Below are 18,667 nucleotides of genomic sequence, written 5' to 3'. Positions count from 1 at the left end.
CATTGTAGTCATTGTAATGCAAATCTCAATCCAGACAATGTTGTGCAGAATACTCTACAGTAGCGTCATGTTACCGTAGTATTACTTTTTCAACTACACCTCTTGTTTTGACAGCAGATCACATCTTTCAGGAGTGAAATCATGAGTGATGATGTTCTTACCATCCACCTCCCTGTGAAGGTCAAAACAAATACATGAGTTATGATGTGCATCCAACACATCCGAGCATGATGTGTCAGCAAACTGATGAATATTCTTACTCTTCATACTCCTCCACCACCTCGTTGTCCGACATGACCTTTAACACCAATACACTCCCTCAGTTTACAGAAAAACTTCATTTTCTCACAGTTGACAGTGCAACCTCTGCAAGCTAAGTAGTGTCAATGTTTTCATGCAAAACCTACCTGTGGATCAGTGTTGGAAACAAGGGCGTCAAGAGAAATGCGAGGTCTCGAGTGGTAAAATACTGAGTGGTAGGCTTAAAGGCTGCACAACCTTTTGTTGCGTTATTAATAACTTTTAAGATAGCTGCCACTTGTATTATCAGCTTTCCCAAATAAAGCTGACCTTCTATGGCAATGCAAGCACAGAACTGTTATCTACATGCTAAGATAACATGGAAACATCTAAAATTAAACGCAGCTTTCATTTTAATCGTGTTGGCAGTTAACAACCAGGTGACATTTGTTGCCATTAAATGTTTTATTCCACAAGCAGGGACTTTAACATAAAAAAATGACAAATTTGACTTGACAAAAGATACACATCTAATTCAAATATAAGTGATTGGAGGAGTTTGAGTGAATCCAAGGTGACGTGTTGTAATAAAATGTTTTATTCCACAAGCAGCGACTTTCCCATTTAGACACACCGAATAGAGTAGACAATCAAAAACATAAAGCCTCTTTTAAAGTGCTTCCCAGTGAGATTTCTGTTAAGGCAAGCATATTACATTTTGTCAAAACTATGTATGTTTAAAGCAATGTTTTCACACCTCAAGGATTGATTGAAACTTGAATTTTTTAAGTTTTAGTTTCAAATCTTTCTCCATTTGGTTACACTGGCAGGGAAGATGAAAAAAGATGAACGGGTCCAAGAATGAAATGTTTCCTACAAATAAAGGAGAGACAAAGTGATGCAATTAAGCATATTTACAAAACTGACAAATTAAATAGTTACAAATAAGGAACTTTTTTTTTTTTTTTACCAAATTAATGAGTGATGATCAAGGAATACTTTCACTTGTAGATTTTTCCAGGTTTGGACTTTGTGACGCTGTCATGGCTTCTTTTCTCAAATAAACTCCTCTTGCTGGTGATGTCCACATGTTTTAAGTCCTGAAGACAGAACATTCAAAATTATTACTCGCACGTGCAAATCATAAACATAAAAGAAAAAGCAATTTATTAAGAATGAGAGGCGAAATTAGATTTAAATTGCATGTTTGAGATACATGTGAACCAAATAATCCTTACTAAATTCAGCAGAATTCAAATAAAAATGGTCAGTCTTACTCTGTCAACATCTATATAAAAGCCCATTGTCAAACTTCGGTCAGTCATATTTAAAACAATTTAAATGTGTTTTCTGTATTGTTTTATACAGACTATGGGCCTGCAATAAAGCTCATTACTCATTGTTTAGAGATTCTTCTGCTTCTCTTTTGCTCAACTAATCGATCCACCTCACAAGTGTGGCATAGCAATTGCACAGGCGTGCCTTAGGCTGGCCACAACAAAAGGCCGATCCAAAATGTGTTTTTTAAATGTAAAAACATGTATTTCATTCAAGAAAGAAAAAAAAAACATAACACAAACACTCTTCAAACCAGAAGGAAAGGGAGCAGAAAGAAGACATGTCTTATTGTCTCTGGCCCGTTTTTTTCCCCAAAAAATTCAGCCACAAAGAAAGTAAGCAATTTAAAAACAGCAGCAATATAAACCAAAAATATACATATAGCACCCAGCCACACAGACGGTCACGCATCTCCTCCTTTACAACTCAACCAGTGCCATTCCCCACAATAAAAATAACCATAGTATGACAATCAAACATAACATTTCATATTTCCTCAACATACTAGTTTTAACCATTCTTTTAAAGTTGATTTCTGACTTGGATTCTTTAGTTTCTTTATTCAGATTGTTCCATAAGCTGACTCCTTTTAGAGAAACACAACGTTCCAACACTTTAGTCCTGAATCTTGTTTTTTTTTAAGATCACTGTTCCTTTTAACAAATACTGTAATCTACTAATTCAGGAAATTTCAATACTTTTAACTGAAAGAATAACGGATTTGTTGGCTCTCTGTATCATTTTCTACTCATTATTCTTATTGCTCTTTTTTGCAAAATAAAAATTGGCTAAGTATATGTTTTGCAAGCATTTCCCCATACTTCAATGCAATAGGTCAGATATGGAACAATCTTGGTGTTGTATAAAATATACATTGCTTTGTTATCCAGTGAGTCCTTTACTTTGTGTAACAGTGCTTTATTTTTACCTTTGTGTACTGTATGTGTGATTTCCAAAACAAATTCTTGTCCAAAATGACACCCAAAAACTTGGTTTCCCTTACTCTATTAATTTCAATACCATCTATATTAACTGAGGCACCAATGTCTTTCACTCTGTTACTGAATATCATGGAGTTTGTTTTTTCAACATTTAACGATAATTTGTTTCCATCAAACCACGTTTTTATTTTTTAAATTCTTGTTTAACCACATTCAACACCTGCGTTATATCTTCCCCACAATAAAATATAGTATCATCTGCAAACAGAATACACTTGAGTTTGGATACACAAACAGCATCATTAATATACAAAATGAACAATTTTGGCCCAAGGGCTGACACCTGAGGTACTCCACACCAAATATTATGCAATTCAGATTTTACATTACATATCTGCACGAACTGTTTCCTATTTTCTAAATAACATCAAACCCATTCAAGTGCGAGTCCTCTGATACCACATTTGCTCAGGTTTTTAAGAAGTATGGTATAATCAATGGTATCAAAAGCCTTTCGGAGGTCAACAAAAATACTTACAAAAAACTGTTTATCTATTGATAAACAGATAGATATTTCCATACTGACTATTGCTTAAAATATTGCATCTATCTATGAATTTATCTAACCTGATTACAAACAATTTCTCTAATATTTTGGAAAATTGTGGAAGCAAGGATACTGGTCTGTAGCTGGAGAAGGCATGTTAATCTGCATTTGTATAAATTGGAATTACTTTGGCTAATTCCAAATTGTCAGGCAATACCCCTGATGAGAAAGATAGATTACAAATATATGTACTGTAAATGGTTCAATCCATCCATCTATTTTCTATGCCACTTCTCCTCATTAGGGTTGCGGGGGCATGCTGGAGCCTATCCCAGCTGACTTCGGGCGACAGGCGGGGTATACTCTTGACTGGTCGCCAGCCATCGCAGGGCACATATAAACAAACAACCATTCACACTCACATTCATACCTATGAACAATTTAGAGTCGCCAATTAACCCATTTTGGAATGGGAGAAAACCCCGCGCACGCACGGGGAGAACATGCAAAGTCCACACAGAAATGCCCAAGGGAGAATCAAATCCAGGTCTTCCCGATCTCCAGACCATGACTGTGTGGCCAACATGCTAACCACTAGACCCCCGTGCGGCCATGTAAATGGTTCAATAACCAATTCAATTATATTCTTTACCAATATCATGTCCATATCTATAAAGTTAGTGGATCCTTTGTTTGCACAACTTTTATCACACAACACAATGCCACAAATGTGAGGGAGCGTGCAATTGGCATACTGCCTACAGGAATGTCCAGGAACTGCACATTTTGGAGTGTTTTTTTTTTTTTTTTGCCAGCCTAAGGCACACCAGCATCTTCATATGCTTCACGTGTGAGGTGGATGGATTATCTCGGCAAAGGAGAAGTGCTCACTAACAGATTTAGAAAAATTTGTCAACAATATTTGAGAGAACTCGGCCTTTTGTGTACATGAAAAAGTTTTACATCAGAGTTCAGCTCATTAAAGATGGGAGCAAAAACAAGTATTGCATTTATATTTTTGTTGAGTGTACAGTACAGGCCAAAGGTTTGGACACACCTTCTAATTCAATGCATTTCCTTTATTTTCATGACTATTTACATTGTAGATTCTCAAAACTATGAATGAACACGTGGAATTACGTACTTAAAAAAGTGTGAAATAACTGTAAATATGTCTTATTTTAGATATTTATGTCTTATAATTTTGTTTAGATAGCGCTGCAAACCCTTGGTGTTCGCTCAGTGAGCTTCATGAGGTAGTCACCTGAAATGGTTTTCACTTCACAGGTGTGCCTTGTCAGGGTTACTTAGCGGAATTTCTTGCCTTATTAATGGGGTTGGGACCATGGGGTTGTATTGTGTATGTCCAGACTTTTGGCCTGTTCTGCATATTGATTTATTATTATTGTTGTTATTAAACACAAATAAACCATGTCTGTTGGATTCTCTATTTGATTGAGTTTGACTAATTTTAGGCATCCTGGATATAAACTACAGGAGCAGCAGTGACTCCAAGCTGCTACGGGCGGCTTTTCTATGTGCAGGTGCAGTCTGCTAAAATGCCTGATCTTACCGTGGGACTGGAGGAACATCCAGTTTGGTTGGTCTTGTCGAGCCAGCGGTTCATTCTGTCTGAGATTCCTGATGAAGAGCCTCGAAATTCCTGCTGCAGTCCAGGGATTGAGGTACATGAATACACAGTTGCTCAATAATGGAAGGAGCTTTGACCTCACCTGTTGGGAAGGGCTTGTTGGCTTCACTGTTTGCTGCTCATTCTCAAAGAGGCCTCTCTTCCTGGACACCTCGTCCAGCAGGTACAAGGTCCGCTGGCTCACATCTGGAGATCGAGGTGTTTCTGATTTCTGTGCATGTGTCAGGATTGGAAAAATAACATTTAGTCATCAAGGCTGATATGTATGATGTTTCATTATTGTACACTTATGCAAGGTGAGACCTGTGCAGCCTCGGCTAGTCTCTCCATCTTCTCCTGGATGGACCTGGATGAGTGTCTTTGCGCAGAACTGCACAAGTCGTAGGGAACACATTTATTCTGCTGAGTTAACTGTAACACTAGAAGATGTTAATGGTGTGATGCCAAACTCACTTCCTTTGGAAGGATGATACTTTTTGCTCATTGACAGGTTGATCCTGATCCAAATCAAAGGAGAGCAAACACTATTAAGACTGCAAATAAGTTGAGCAGACATTTAGTGCTAAATTAGGTAAACTGGCTTTAGTTTAATTGAAAGCATCTCACCTCCAACTTACACCCAGTGGACTTAATGTATTAGGACAAGTGGTAATTAAACATACAAGAATGTAGTTACTGTAAATGCTCCGATTAACATCTCTATGCAGTTAACCGCAGTCTTCTATAGTCACCGGATGTGTGGCCTACAAAAGCAATAACCTCTTGTTTCTGGAATTAGCACAGGACAAAAACAATTGGTGACCCCCTGATATGTTTTTATTAACACCACAAGATGGCAGTAGTTGTCAGCTGCATTCATGTTGCCTGAGCAGCTTGGTTCAGCATTGGTTCTGTTGCTGCTGTGTTGTGCAATATGCTTGTCAATAAATGACCATGCGTGACATCAGTTACGTTTTCCTTTGTGCAGCAGGGGTCTCAAACTCAATTTACCTGGGGCCCGCTGATGGTAGAGTCTGGGTGAGGCTGGGCGGCATCAGTATTGGGGGTGATGTCGGCCCCTGCGTGCAGTATTTATTTTGTAAAAAGTTGCTCAAGTCACATGTTTAGAGTTAACATAGTTGTTTAATGTTCCCCATAGTGGTTGTTTCCCTATGTGTTTTACTTAACTGTTACATTTAGTGCTGTCATTTTTGTGCTGCAACAGAGGTTGTAATTAAGTGTTTTGTCTGGTGACATTGAGTGTGTGACAAGCTCACTCTGACTTCATTGTTGGCTTTTGTCGGCCCTTAGAATGCCTCAGACTTGCCCAGGCTTTGTGGGCTGCACTTAAAATAATCTGATGTTAAGTAGGGGGGCACAAAATATTTCCCGGGGGGCAGCAAATGATCTTCTAGGCTGTGAGTTTTAGACCCCTGCTGTACAGTTTTTATGTTTACCAAATAATAGCAGAACTGTTTCCACAAGTACACAATTATCCAAAAGACTGTGTGACAAAAAATGACAATTCAGACGGACCTATGTTCAATTCATATTGGCTTGGATTCATTGATTACAGAATCCCTTTACCACATTGTGTACGTTTACATTGGAGTGCAATTTTACCGTGTTGGTTTCAAACTTCTTTGATGCGATCCTGACACTTGAACTGAAACAGAATACAAAGGGGGTAAATCAATGTTTCACATACATATAATTAGAGCCAAATTCCAGTCATACTGAATGAACGGGTTTACTGACCTCCTCTGCAGTGGAAAATTCTCCTCCTCTTTCTTCCTCATCAGCTGTAGAGAGCAAGCAAAGAGTACTTATGTAACATTTTGTCTACAGGAATGAATGTCAGTATTTGAGGATCTTAAGGCTATGCAAGTGCCATTGTTGTGTCATGTCTTTACCCTGAATGATAGAGTCCTGGAGCTCTTTCTGATTAACATAGGTTTGGTAGCCTGTCCGGAGTCATTGTTGGTCGAAGAGCTGTTTACACTGCTCTGAGATCAAGTAAAATCAGAGATTATCAAAGTATATCTCAACACTTTAACTCAAAAGTCAGCAATTGTACCTCTAAGAATGTAATGATTACTTTTGACACCAGAGGGAGTTGTTGCTACTTGTGTCATTGAAAGATACCATATGTCAGAACATCTCAAAACTACTTGTGTGTACATAAGCTACCTCCTGGAAAACCTCTGAATGTCCGTTGGGAATGGGACTCTGGCAGGGCGAGTGTTCTCTGGGTGTCCTGGGGTTTGTAGGAGAGAGGGGGCGATTGGGAGAAGCGGGGCTCTTGTCGATTGAGATTGAGACAGAACTGCAACATCAGAAACACAAGCAATAATAAAGGAATAATGACACAACTCCACCTCAACTGTGTTTTAAAATATATAGTACTTCTACTGAGCAATGCAAACAACATTTCTGTACTCTGTGGCCTTGAAATACTACACATTGCAGACCAAAATACATATGTTATGCAACATTTCTACTTATACACACTATTATGTTTTTGTTTTTTTTACGATTGAGTACGAGTATGAATTATATTATTACAATATTGGGTCTACAAAATTTGATAAAGTTGCAGAAACAAGAATGAAAATCATGCTTTTAGCCACTTTGAGGGCGCTGTTGTAAAAAATGACATTGGCTTTGTCGCAACGGGTCATATTTTTTCGGAAATGTGATCTAATTTTTTTACTGTTGCACACTGAAATGCATAAAATAATGTGAAGCTGTGGACAAAAGCAGGTACTAAGTGATGGATATGGCATAAATTAAGCACAAAGGAGGAAATAAAATTATTTGAAATAAAATTTGATGGCAACAGCTTCCATCTTTTAGATTGACAGGAATGTTCAGCATCCAAAGATTCACGTATCAAACTCCAGCAGTCGTCTTCTATCATACTGACATTCCATCTTCCCTGTTTTTTTTTCATCACTTTTATGCCTTGATGAAATCTTGCCTCATGACAACTGCACTAAGACGGCCAAGAAAACTGAATACCACTCCTGCTTCTAGTCAAATGATCCACTGAACCAATGCAAATTGAGCAGTGACTTTCACAGCTGCAAATCCAGCCTACAGAAAGCAGATTAGAAATTGGTTTGCTTTGCTTTTTGTGTATGCTATATTGCATTTTGAAGCTTTTTAGCAAGCCTTAGATGACCAAATAAAAAAAGGGAAATCAGATTCGAAATCAGCGCCCCAAGTTAGCCAAGGGGGGATGGTTTCTTCCTTGTTTCAAAAATTGTGTAGACCAGTGTTATTACTTACACTGAGCTCTGCAGATGTTGCAAATATGCTGCAGTAATTATGCTATGCAGTATTTTCAATACTATGAAGGTTAGGGTCCATTTGTGCTGTTAGTGTTTATTATATTAAAAAAATATACAAATATACTAGTTTTCAATTACTTTTATGTTACAGTGCATTTTTTTATGCAAGACTTTACCACCAGGCTCAGTCTGCACACAGCTGTGCTAGCATGCACAGCATGAGAGGTGTCCTGGCTGGTCCATCAGTATTAAATCTCTAAAGTAGGAATTTTGACTTTGTCATGGCAATACTGCTTGCTAACCTGATAAACTTAGGAGGCGGGCTGGAGGGTTGCCTGGAAACTGAGTCTTTCCCCGACGGTTCTCCATTTTCTTGCTGGGGGACACAAACAGACGACCACGATCAACACGAGCACAAAACATTTTGTAACACGCGCCCTGGTACACACTTTACATTGCGTAACACCGTAGGGGCATGGCTACGTTTGCAGATACGTTGAAATAAAAGTTGCATGTGAGTGTAATAAAGGTTTCTGATATTGGTTTTATCAGTTTTATAAAAGGTGGTCACTGGCATCACGTGATAGATCTTATATAATAAAAGGTGTCATCAAATATGTTTAAAACTGCACCAAAGAGTTGATCCTCACGTATTCCTTTAATTCCACCCGAGTCTTTTACATTTATGACTTTTAGGTCTAGTCTATGCTTCCGACTTTTAGGGAAGGCCCTTTTTTTCCTTTCAGCATGACTGTGCCCCTGTGCAGACAGCTTGAGAGCCCTGACCGAAAACCTATCAAATACCTTTGGGATGAAAGGTCGGAAAGGTATTTTATGCTTTTGTGTGAGCATGCGGGTCACTTCTTAATGTGTGTAACATTAAAATATTCCCCTTGACGCAAAAAAGCAGCGTTCATGCCAGAGTTGTTTTGTAGATGATTAACATGACTGTGTGGGGTAACAGTAGGCTGTGGTTAACACAGCAGGGTGGCATTGCTGGAACTAAGCTTGCATGGTGTTTGTTCTTAACACAAAAAACACACAAATGAATGCATTAGGGTAATACAAACCTTGTTATGTATTATTGCACTACCAATTTCAAGTGATCTGATCTGTATTTATTTATTCTTATTCGGTTTTCCTATTTTCCTTGTCTCTCCTCTCTTGCCTTGCTTTTTTTTAAGTGATTAAGTTTATTACGACATTTTTGCGTAGCTGCTGGAAATGTGAATTTCTCTTGGAGATGAAAAAGATGTATTCAAACTTGTGTGGCCTTGACACCTGACTATAAAGGGCATTTGCCTTGCAGTGCAGGATAGGTGGTCCTAATAAGCATACAGTAAATAGTCTATTGACACCCCAATGTCATCCTAAAATGCTAAAAAGCCTTACCTCTATGTTTGGCTTTTCAACGCTATTGGCACTGACATCTTTAGGAATGTAAGGCGTCAGCTTTTGTTGCTCGTCCGCATCCTCCCTTACCCCCTTCTGACGCCGCAATGTCTCCACGTGCCTTATCCTACGCCTTTCATCCCGGACACGCAGCATCTCCATAAAGTCCAGCTGCATCTGCTCGATACTGCAAAATAATTTTTGAGCTTTATGATGGATTGCACTCAAAAAGGCTCAGCTCAGCTCAAGTTCTTCAAAAGTTCTTCTCCCCCTTTTGAAGATATCGTCAGCTGCTTTTGACACCTTCCTTGACAACAACGCTAGACAAAAAAGCAAGCAGTTTTTCAAGAGTATACACACACATGACATTCCCGTGGGGCAAAGGTATACACTCCCCTCCAAAAGTTTGGGAACACCTGCAGGTGCGCTTCTGGAGGGGAGTGTAAAAACCCCATTCTCTATTCTCTCTGGTTTCCGATGGAGTCATTTCCTGCTAGATGAATTCCAATTGTCTTCGGCAAGAATTTCAATCACACCTGCTGGAGCTCTGAGATGTTTCAGGTGGGGAGTCGGCAACATGGTTGGTGGTGTCATGGTCAGTGGCCGCTGCACCGGCATTCACCTCCTGGTCGCAGGTGCTGCTTGAGCTCTTCACTCTCCTCCTCCTCTCCCTCTCTGCCTCCTCCTCATCCTCCACTGTCCACTGGCGCGTCAAGCTGAGGACAGACATGTGAGCTTGTAAAATTGAAACAGCCAGGCTCAGTCATGACATAATGACATCTACTGTAAGCCAATAAAATGAATGTCGTTGAAATAGGACATTAGACCAAACCAAACTTGTGCATCAAGGTGTAAGAAGCGTTACGTATATCAAATGCTAGTGTGGAAAGCATATGCCTTCAGGTGGTTAGTGCGGCAGGGGGGTAAGGTTCTTGTCATATGCTCATTTTACAGAAGAATATACCATTTGACAAAAGCACAGCTTTACCCTGAAGTACTCATGCATAAAAATGCTTCTAAATTAGCTGAGGTTTCTGCTGTTATTTCCAAACTATCAAGTCAAATTAAAAGAATCCTAGGCAAAAACATTAAAACTCCGTAACATTTGCTGTCAAAATAATGCTCTTTCAGAAAAGAGTCTTACCTGGACAATGCCGACCAGTTTGTCCGATTGACGGACATGCTGGGTGAAAAGTGTGTGCCGCACAAATCCTCGACTCAATGCAGAAAGACGACTGACAGGCACTTGGCAGGGCAGTTTGTCAGATGGCAGCACAAAAGAGTCCACCTTTACCCTATTCAATGAGGCGTCACAAGCACCACAAAGGTGAGCTACCCACCTGAAAGCGAGAGAGAGAGGAAGTGAGGGAGTGAAAGACTCAGCCCTTTCTTTTTCAGGCCTGAGACTGATTTTAAACAATAACTGAATGTTAAAAGATGGTGGTAGTTCTACTTCTTCAAAGCTAGTATGCAGTTTTAACATGTATGGGAGTTTTCGTCATTGTACAAGTCAAGCATGATTTTACATCCAGTCGGGTTGTGGCCATCTGATTTAGGATGACAATAAAGGGGCAGTGAGGAAGAATGAATCCCCTGCAAGTGTTACATAAGTCAGCTGTGTGAACCACTACACGAAACAAACCCAACAATTTTCTAATCTTGCGGTCCTGCTTCTGCAGCAACACACTCCACAAACACGCTGGACATGTTGCTGATATTCACAACGTCACATTTAGTCGCTGTCATGTTTTTTGTTTTTTACCTGCCTGAACCTATGAATGATGTTTTTACCTTTAAAAATAATGCTCACTTTTTTAGGGAAATGGAAAATATATAATTGAGTCAACCACTATCCAATGTTACCATACAGTATATAAATTAAAAGTATTTAAGAAATGCCTCAAAATAAAGAATTATATGTTTACCTTATGTGATTGCCTTCTCAGATCAATAGGACAGTGGCGTCTTCAGCTTATTCTTCCTGACAAACCAAACTATACATGGACAGGTTTATTTTAGTCCTTATGTATTTAAGTCATCCTTTATTTCGACCCGCGTGTCATAGTAGTATCAAGGTTATAATGATGCGTGTCACAACATATAAGCCATTAAAGCTTTGTGACACCATCAGCTATGTTAAATCTAGTGCTGCCGGTGGTGTCCAACATTTAATTTTCATACACAAATTCTTATGATTTCAGTTAGCAATTACACATGCTGAAGAAATGACATTTTGCCGACATAGCACCGTTTTTAACCGTGCTTTTAGTTTGACACAAGTCTATTTATGTGCGTCCAGTTGGATGTGTGTTGTCCTGTTGTTTGCCTTTTGTGCGAGGCCACGCCTCTCACTATAACCCTGTCAATTTGGACTCTGCCCCAGGCTTAGTCCAACTCCTACACACAGCCTCACCTCTCCCTGTTTATATGACCTGCTGGTTTGCTGGAGAACTATTATAACAACTATTAGGATACCAGGGCTACATTACAAATATACCGGTGGCGGGCAGTGCCTTTGCACTGCAAAAACTACATTTCAAGAAAGTAAAGTCCCATTTTAAAAAAACATTTATTTTTTTCCTGAAAAGAAAAAATATCTTGTCAAGCAATTTTCACTTGAGAAATATAATCTTATATTAAGAAAGTATAGCTAGCCATTTCTTATGAAGATATTTTTTTTTGCCAGAAATTAGTTCTTTTTTCTTATGACAAGCTAAAAACTTAATTTGGATTATTATTCAGCAACAGATTAAGAATATTTGTCTTAAATTCAGAATAAAACTAGTTTCTAAACTTTCTAAATTTAAGAATGGACTCACACACAGAAAATAAATGTAAAGATTTGCTGATTTCGGAGCACTGTGAAGGCTGCACAGCAATATTTCATAGAGCGTACCAAGATTTATTATATTAAATCTAGTCATAAAATCTGTGTAAATGTGTAAAATTATTCAACTTGATTCAAGAAAATATGACTCTTTTTATGAAGTTTATAAATCCACAAACTAATGAATGTACATGCAAATCATGCCAAAAAGAATTCTGATAGTGTTTGTGGCTAATAGGTTTTTCTAAATTAAGTGAATTTTAGATACAATCTCACTTTTTTCTTTTGAAATAAAAAACGTTCCATCCATATTATTTGCTCCATGCTTGTTGAAAACCTCAGACCGGTAAAGAAGTAAGCAACATAACTAACATGCCGACAAGAAAAGATGTCGGTTGGGTGGTTAGCATGTTGGCCCTACACTCAGGAAACCTGGATTCAAATCCCCATCTTTGTTTGGAAGCTGCACACTCCCCCTGTGTCTTCTGGCTTCCTCCCACATTCCAACAATATCCATGATAGGTTAATTGGAGACTCTAAATATTGTCCATCGGTACGAGTGGTTGTTTGTCGACAGGAAAGTCTCTCTTAAAGAAGAATACTTCTACATCTAGTATATGTAAATACATTTTGCTTAAATCCAGCCTTATAAAAGCTAATTTTATCTCAATTTAGGAATCTTATAAGAGCATTTGGCTTACTTCTTAACTTGTAATAAGAACATTTTAGTTAAATCTAGCTATGTGATTAAGAACAGCTTGCTTATTTTAGGACTCTTTATAGTCTTAAAATCCACAAGAAAAATATTGTAGTTATAAGAATTCAAGCCAAGCTAATTTTGCTTACACAACTGGCAGAATTTTTTGCTTGGAATAAAAAAAGTTGTCTCACTATAAGATAATTTGGGCTTCTTTCAAGTATGGCTGGTTTTGCAGTGTAGGCCTTCAGTGGGCCGGCAAGAATATATATATATATATATTTTTTTTGGTGAAGCTAGCCGCTAGCCGGCTAGTTGTTAGCCGGCTAGTTGCTAGCCGGTGTGGTGTGGCGAAGTGTCAATGCGGCAGTAACTTAGTTCGATCGGCGTAGCAGTGTTAATAATAATAATAACAAGAACAACAGAAAGGAAAAGAAAAGAGAAAGACATGTGTATGTCTCACTTAAGGATTGTGGATGATGGGCAAAATTCCCCCCAAAAAAGTGCAGCTTTCCTTTAAGTAAAGAGTTTGGCTTCTCAAAACAATTCGCTTTCGAAAGAATAATACATTGCATCACAAAAATGCCTCCTCAAAAAATCAGACCTCACAATCGCTCGATGTTACTTTCTCTCCCGTCGTTTTACTGCGTGCTGTCGCGTGTTCATTGTTGTGTATGTGTTCCACAGTGTTTACATGCGTGGATGAAGACGGCTGCGACGCAAGACTGCCATGGAACGCATACACAACAATGGACAAGCGGCAGTGCGCAGTGATAGGACGGGAGAGAAAGTAACGCCGAGCTTGCTCTGATTTTAAGGTAACACACAAAACATCACAAAGAAACCTGGTTGACTTTATTGGGAGGCAAATTTTAGGTGCTGACCACAGCTCTGGGAGTTTGGAGAAATACAGTAGATCGTAAACAACAATAACAGCTCAAGCCATAGATATAGTCATGTCACTCCATTTAAGATACTGCAAAGAGGGAGAAATACGGACATTGTCTCGCATTTGCTGAGGATGATAGACAGTGGGAAAGTGGATTCAGGTGCAGGAGAAACTCAAGTTCTGCGTTCACTGGGCAGAACCCTTGGCAGCATCAAACATCTTCTTTCTTCCCTCCATTCCTGACATGGCTTCCACATTTTTCCTCCAGTCACTGTCCTCGACTGGTCTCTTCTGCAGGTAGAGTAAAAAAGATGTGGTTTAGAATACTCTGTTGATTTTTTTTTTAATTTAATTTGAAAGAACCTGCTGTTAATAGTTGCTTTCAAATCTGCAGCTGAGGTAGCTCAGCCACTCACACACACACTCTGAGGCTTTCCTTGTGAGTACAATGGGGTCCTTGTCTTGTGTTCTGAGCACACAATGTCACCGCAGTTTACCGTATCACAGCTACACCTTTCTCACACACTTTTCACATGTGCTTTGGCAATGGTGTCACATGTAAGTCCCCAGATAGCATTGTTCTTGTCGTACAGTGGGTCTGAGTTGTGTGGATTATGGTTTTTGTTCTGAATTCTGCACACACCTTCTCAGTATCCTCTTTTTTGACAGACTTGAGGTTGGCTCGGAGGTCCATAGAGACTTTGTGCTTCGAGCCCAGCAGCGAGCGGAGGATAGCGTCAGCAGACACACGAACGCGGCGCAGTGTAGGCCTCTTGAATTTCCCCCTGAGGTCCAAAACCTTGATGTTCAGGTCTTTAATCTGCGCCATGGGAAAGGAATTTAAGGGTAATGCATACTTTATATTATTTCTGTAACAATATGGAAATGGCTTAAGGTGTACCTCACGTGTGTTGAGCATCACTTTGGCCTCAATGTCATATCGCTCCTCATCCACCACATCGATTTTGGCATGAAGCTCTCTGCACAGATCCTACATGTATTAAAAACAATGAACTACATTATACACATGATGGATCTCAAAGGGGGTGTCAGTGGTGAACAGAGTAACATAGTACAGACGAACAGCATGCCTGCAGGAGGGAAAATGGATGTCTTCAGTCTGTCAACAATGGCCTGTCGTAGAATAATGGGACTTCTTTGCCAGTTTCTCCTGGTGTTGAATTACAGAGAGGCCAGTGAAAGGAAGACTAGCACACTGTACCTGTAGCTGTGCCAGGCTCATGTAGCCGGTGTTGAGGGGAGGAGCTCTCTCTGCCAGGTACCTCTGTTTCTCATCCTCTTTATCCAGGATCTCTTGCTCAAGTTCCTCCTTGGCCTTGGCCACCATCAGACTCTGCCAAATGTCAACACCCTGACTCATAAAGCATATCCTCTGCTGCCCTCTTGTGGCCAAAAGTATTAACCACAGTATATATTTTAGTATATTTGACCGTGAATGTTTCCAACCTTGAGCATGAGCTTCCTTGAAGCTGATATCTTTGGTTTTCTCTAAATGAAGAATGAATAATGACATCATTATGACACTATTAATGCTGAATATGCATTCAGTATTATTTGCATTGTTTCTTTAGTCGTGTTTGTGTCAGTCAGATCTTACCTCCGGCCTGCAAGAGACAAATAAACAAGGTTAAGATAAGAAAAGTACATTTTTATTTGATCCATGCGAAAAATACTGTAAGCCGTAGTAATGTGTATTCACTACAAAAAGTTCCAGATCCAGGATTATTGATGTATTTTGTTATTCTAATGCTTTGAATGTTCAGACATGGAAGAAATTATTGGACCACCCTTGTGTCTTCAGTTTCTTGTTCATTTTAATGCCTGGCACAAGTAAAGGTACATTTGTTTGGACAAATACAATGATGGCAACAAAAGTAGCTCATAATAGTTTCATTTAAGAGCGAACACCTAGCCATTCCCACGGTTTTCTTGATAACTGCCAAAATCACAGCAATAAATATGATATTGTACTGGCAAAAATGTAACTTATGAGCTATTCTTGTTATCATCATTATATTTGCCCAAGCAAATGTAGCTTTAGTTGTACCAGGCATTAAAATGTACAAGAAACTGAAGAAACAATGGTGGTCTAATATTTTTTCCATGACTGTATAATAGTATTCTCAATGGATTGGATTTATATATTTTCTAGCTGATTAGAATGCTGATGATGCAGCCACCAGTAACCTTTAAGATAATCCAAAAGATGACATTCACTTCAAATTGTCTGATTAGTTCGGGGATATCAACCATTTTTTTTTTTAATGTAACAAAATGAAAATTTAGACTATATTCAATTAACATGTTATTTTGGTCTTTTTGTGTCATTTATGAGAGAACACTCATCCACTTCATTACAAATAATTCCAGTGTATGAATCATATTAGTGAATATACAGTATACATATGGTCTATATATATATAACCGGTGTTGGGAGTAACGATGTTACAAATGTCTTCCATCAACGTGTATTTCCAAACATTACACCGTCGTTACCTTATACTTATACTGTTCAATTTAATTGCACCGTGGAGGGGGAAAAAAAGCATAATTCCGATGCTCTGTCCTTGATATACGGTGAATTGACATTAATCTGGATGTTACGTCATTCGCCATTGTTCACTACAACACAAGAATCAACAGTAAATACTGTCGCTAGTCAACGAGAAACGTAGTTGCTCGTGCTAAGGAAAACACTGCCCCCTAGCGTTTTGGTAAAGAAATGCAAGTCACAAGCTTAGCCAGCAGCAGTTATCTCATGAAACATCTGTCAACGGTGCACCTCACTACAAAGCTAAATCCAAATTCATTTACATATTTGAAGGATTTTCAAAAATTGAATCACTGTAATTACTGTCTGTCTTCAAATCTCCGCTTGGGCATCTCTGTGTGGAGTTTTTATGTTCTCCCCGTGCGTGCGTGGGTTTTCTGCGGGTACTACGGTTTCCTCCCACACTTCAAAATATGCAGGTTATGTTAATTGGCAACTCTAAATTGTCCATAGGTATGAATGTGAGTGCAAATTGTTGTTTGTCTATATGTGCCCTGTGATTGGCTGGCAACCAGTCCAGGGTGTACTCCGCTTCTCGCCCGAAGCCAGCTGGCATAGACTCCAGCATACCCCCGTGACCCTAGTGAGGATAAGCGGCATAGAAAATAAATGGATGTGTGTGTGTGTGTGTGTGTGTGGGAGAGAGAGAGAGAGAGAGACTTGTCTATAATAAGATCAAATCCTCATCACTCACAAATGCTCAGGCATCCTGGTGATGGGTTCTCTCTGTGGTGGACAGACAGGAGAGATTAGACGCTCAGTAAACAGTTGTCAGTGTTTGTTCATCAGCAGTTGGCGCACCAGATCATCTTTCGATGCATCTCTATGAGCGCTCGCTCAAAATGCATCCGTCAACAGGGAAATTGCACCAACAATGCCACCTTCCCACTGGTTAACATTCTCTTTCCACATTCCTGGAAATCAACACTGGAATTTCTAAGTCTTAGAATGGATTTTTTGCAAGCAAAGTCACTCAGTATAGGTATCACATAAGATTCTACCTGTTACACTTGCACAGTCATTTACAAATATAACGAGAGGTTTCATTTTCATATTTTCATTGGTGTGTTCTTTTCATCCAAGTCTTGTATTGGATCTTGGATGCATGTGTAGGTTACTTAATTGTGTGGCCAGCGAGTACAAGTGAGTTTCTTTCAAATGTGACAACAGGTCATGAGTTAACACTACACTTGAGTGCACTCGCACTCTCCTCTTCTTCTGACTGTGCTGCTCTTTTGCCCTCTCTCAAATCGTCAAGTAATTTACACGACTCTCACTCTGTCTCACATGATTTTAGCTTTTCTCTAGCACCCTCTATCATGTCACTGATTTGATACTCCCCCATGTGCTCCGCCCCTCATGCAGTGTGATGAACAGCTCTAGTGGATTAGGAAGATTTCAAACAGATAGCCGTCCCTCATCTATTTCTTCTGACCCCTGTCTCTGTCTTTCTCCATAGGATTATCTTGCACAGAGGAATCTGAATGGCCTGTCTCCCCAAATAGATGTGGGGACATCTGATAGACAGCTGTGGAGGGCGATTTGGCTATGAAGCAGGTCAGCCTGGTGCAGGGATTTACTGTCAGTAAATCATACTGATGCTGAAAACGTCTTTGGCGGAGCCAAATTTGCAATGCAATGGGCGAAAACAAACAGACGAAGGTACAACGGAAAGATCAGGTCACCCTGCAGATTTTGTACTGATGGGTTGTATTTGAGTGATTTAATGATTATTCCATGATGCACCCTATAACACATACAGAGGAAGGTGACATTTTATGTTTAGCCTAACGTAAGTTTTAAATAAATATTAAATATATTAAAAATTCTCTGGTTAACTTACTGTTTCAATCAATAACAATTTTAACACATTTCATGCAACTTGTTAATTCTCACAAATGTACAACATACTAGCAAGCATTTAGGACCACACAGGGGAAAGACCTTACCAATGACAGAAGCAGGGGGAAGGAGATGCGACGGCAGCACGATGGATGATATCAAGAGATGAGCACAGTGATTTGGTGCTCCTCTATTTAACTGCACCTCCCATTAGCTCACTTCTCTCTTTCTCTTTTGTTAGTGGAGGCTATTATTGGTCCCCCCCCTGCCCTTCCATTTCTCTCACTGCCTAATCTTCCCCTGTTCCCCCACTTGTCTCCCACAGATCCATCACAAACTAAGAACTACCAGTTTTGGCTCTCGGACAACCCACAGTGATGCCGCCAGCGTATGTGTAAGTTTTACTGAAGAGAAGATGAACCTTGGATGAAAATGTAAAAATACGATGGTTGGAATAGA

General features: G+C 39.4%; 2 protein-coding genes across 3 annotated transcripts; both read right to left on the bottom strand.

The window, feature by feature from the left end:
- Positions 1-840: 840 nt before the first annotated feature.
- Positions 841-11,618, bottom strand: lad1 (ladinin). Its single transcript, XM_054788429.1, has 15 exons — positions 11,307-11,618; positions 10,526-10,721; positions 9,918-10,097; positions 9,382-9,568; positions 8,292-8,365; positions 6,887-7,022; positions 6,610-6,702; positions 6,455-6,498; positions 6,320-6,362; positions 5,171-5,214; positions 5,021-5,087; positions 4,800-4,928; positions 4,640-4,732; positions 1,211-1,340; positions 841-1,113 (listed from the first exon to the last, which is right to left on the bottom strand). The coding sequence occupies exons 2-14, from the start codon at positions 10,561-10,563 to the stop codon at positions 1,242-1,244; spliced, it is 1,227 nt and encodes a 408-aa protein (XP_054644404.1). The 5' UTR covers positions 10,564-10,721; positions 11,307-11,618; the 3' UTR covers positions 841-1,113; positions 1,211-1,241.
- A 2,127-nt stretch (positions 11,619-13,745) lies between these two features.
- tnni1a (troponin I type 1a (skeletal, slow)) lies at positions 13,746-18,332 on the bottom strand. 2 transcript variants are annotated; one of them, XM_054791148.1, is made up of 7 exons: positions 18,316-18,332; positions 17,061-17,092; positions 15,262-15,419; positions 15,017-15,148; positions 14,696-14,785; positions 14,438-14,614; positions 13,746-14,085 (listed from the first exon to the last, which is right to left on the bottom strand). In XM_054791148.1, the coding sequence occupies exons 3-7, from the start codon at positions 15,268-15,270 to the stop codon at positions 13,981-13,983; spliced, it is 513 nt and encodes a 170-aa protein (XP_054647123.1). In that variant the 5' UTR covers positions 15,271-15,419; positions 17,061-17,092; positions 18,316-18,332; the 3' UTR covers positions 13,746-13,980. The 2 variants fall into 2 exon arrangements, with proteins under 2 accessions (XP_054647123.1, XP_054647211.1); XM_054791236.1 differs by lacking the exons at positions 17,061-17,092; positions 18,316-18,332 and having other exon boundaries at positions 15,262-15,894.
- Between the last annotated feature and the right edge of the window lie 335 nt (positions 18,333-18,667).

The sequence above is a fragment of the Dunckerocampus dactyliophorus genome, chromosome 1 (assembly GCF_027744805.1).
Source record: "Dunckerocampus dactyliophorus isolate RoL2022-P2 chromosome 1, RoL_Ddac_1.1, whole genome shotgun sequence".
NCBI lineage: Eukaryota > Metazoa > Chordata > Actinopteri > Syngnathiformes > Syngnathidae > Dunckerocampus > Dunckerocampus dactyliophorus.
The sequence above is the reverse complement of the archived record's forward strand: the minus strand, read 5'-3'. Positions and strand labels throughout refer to the sequence as shown.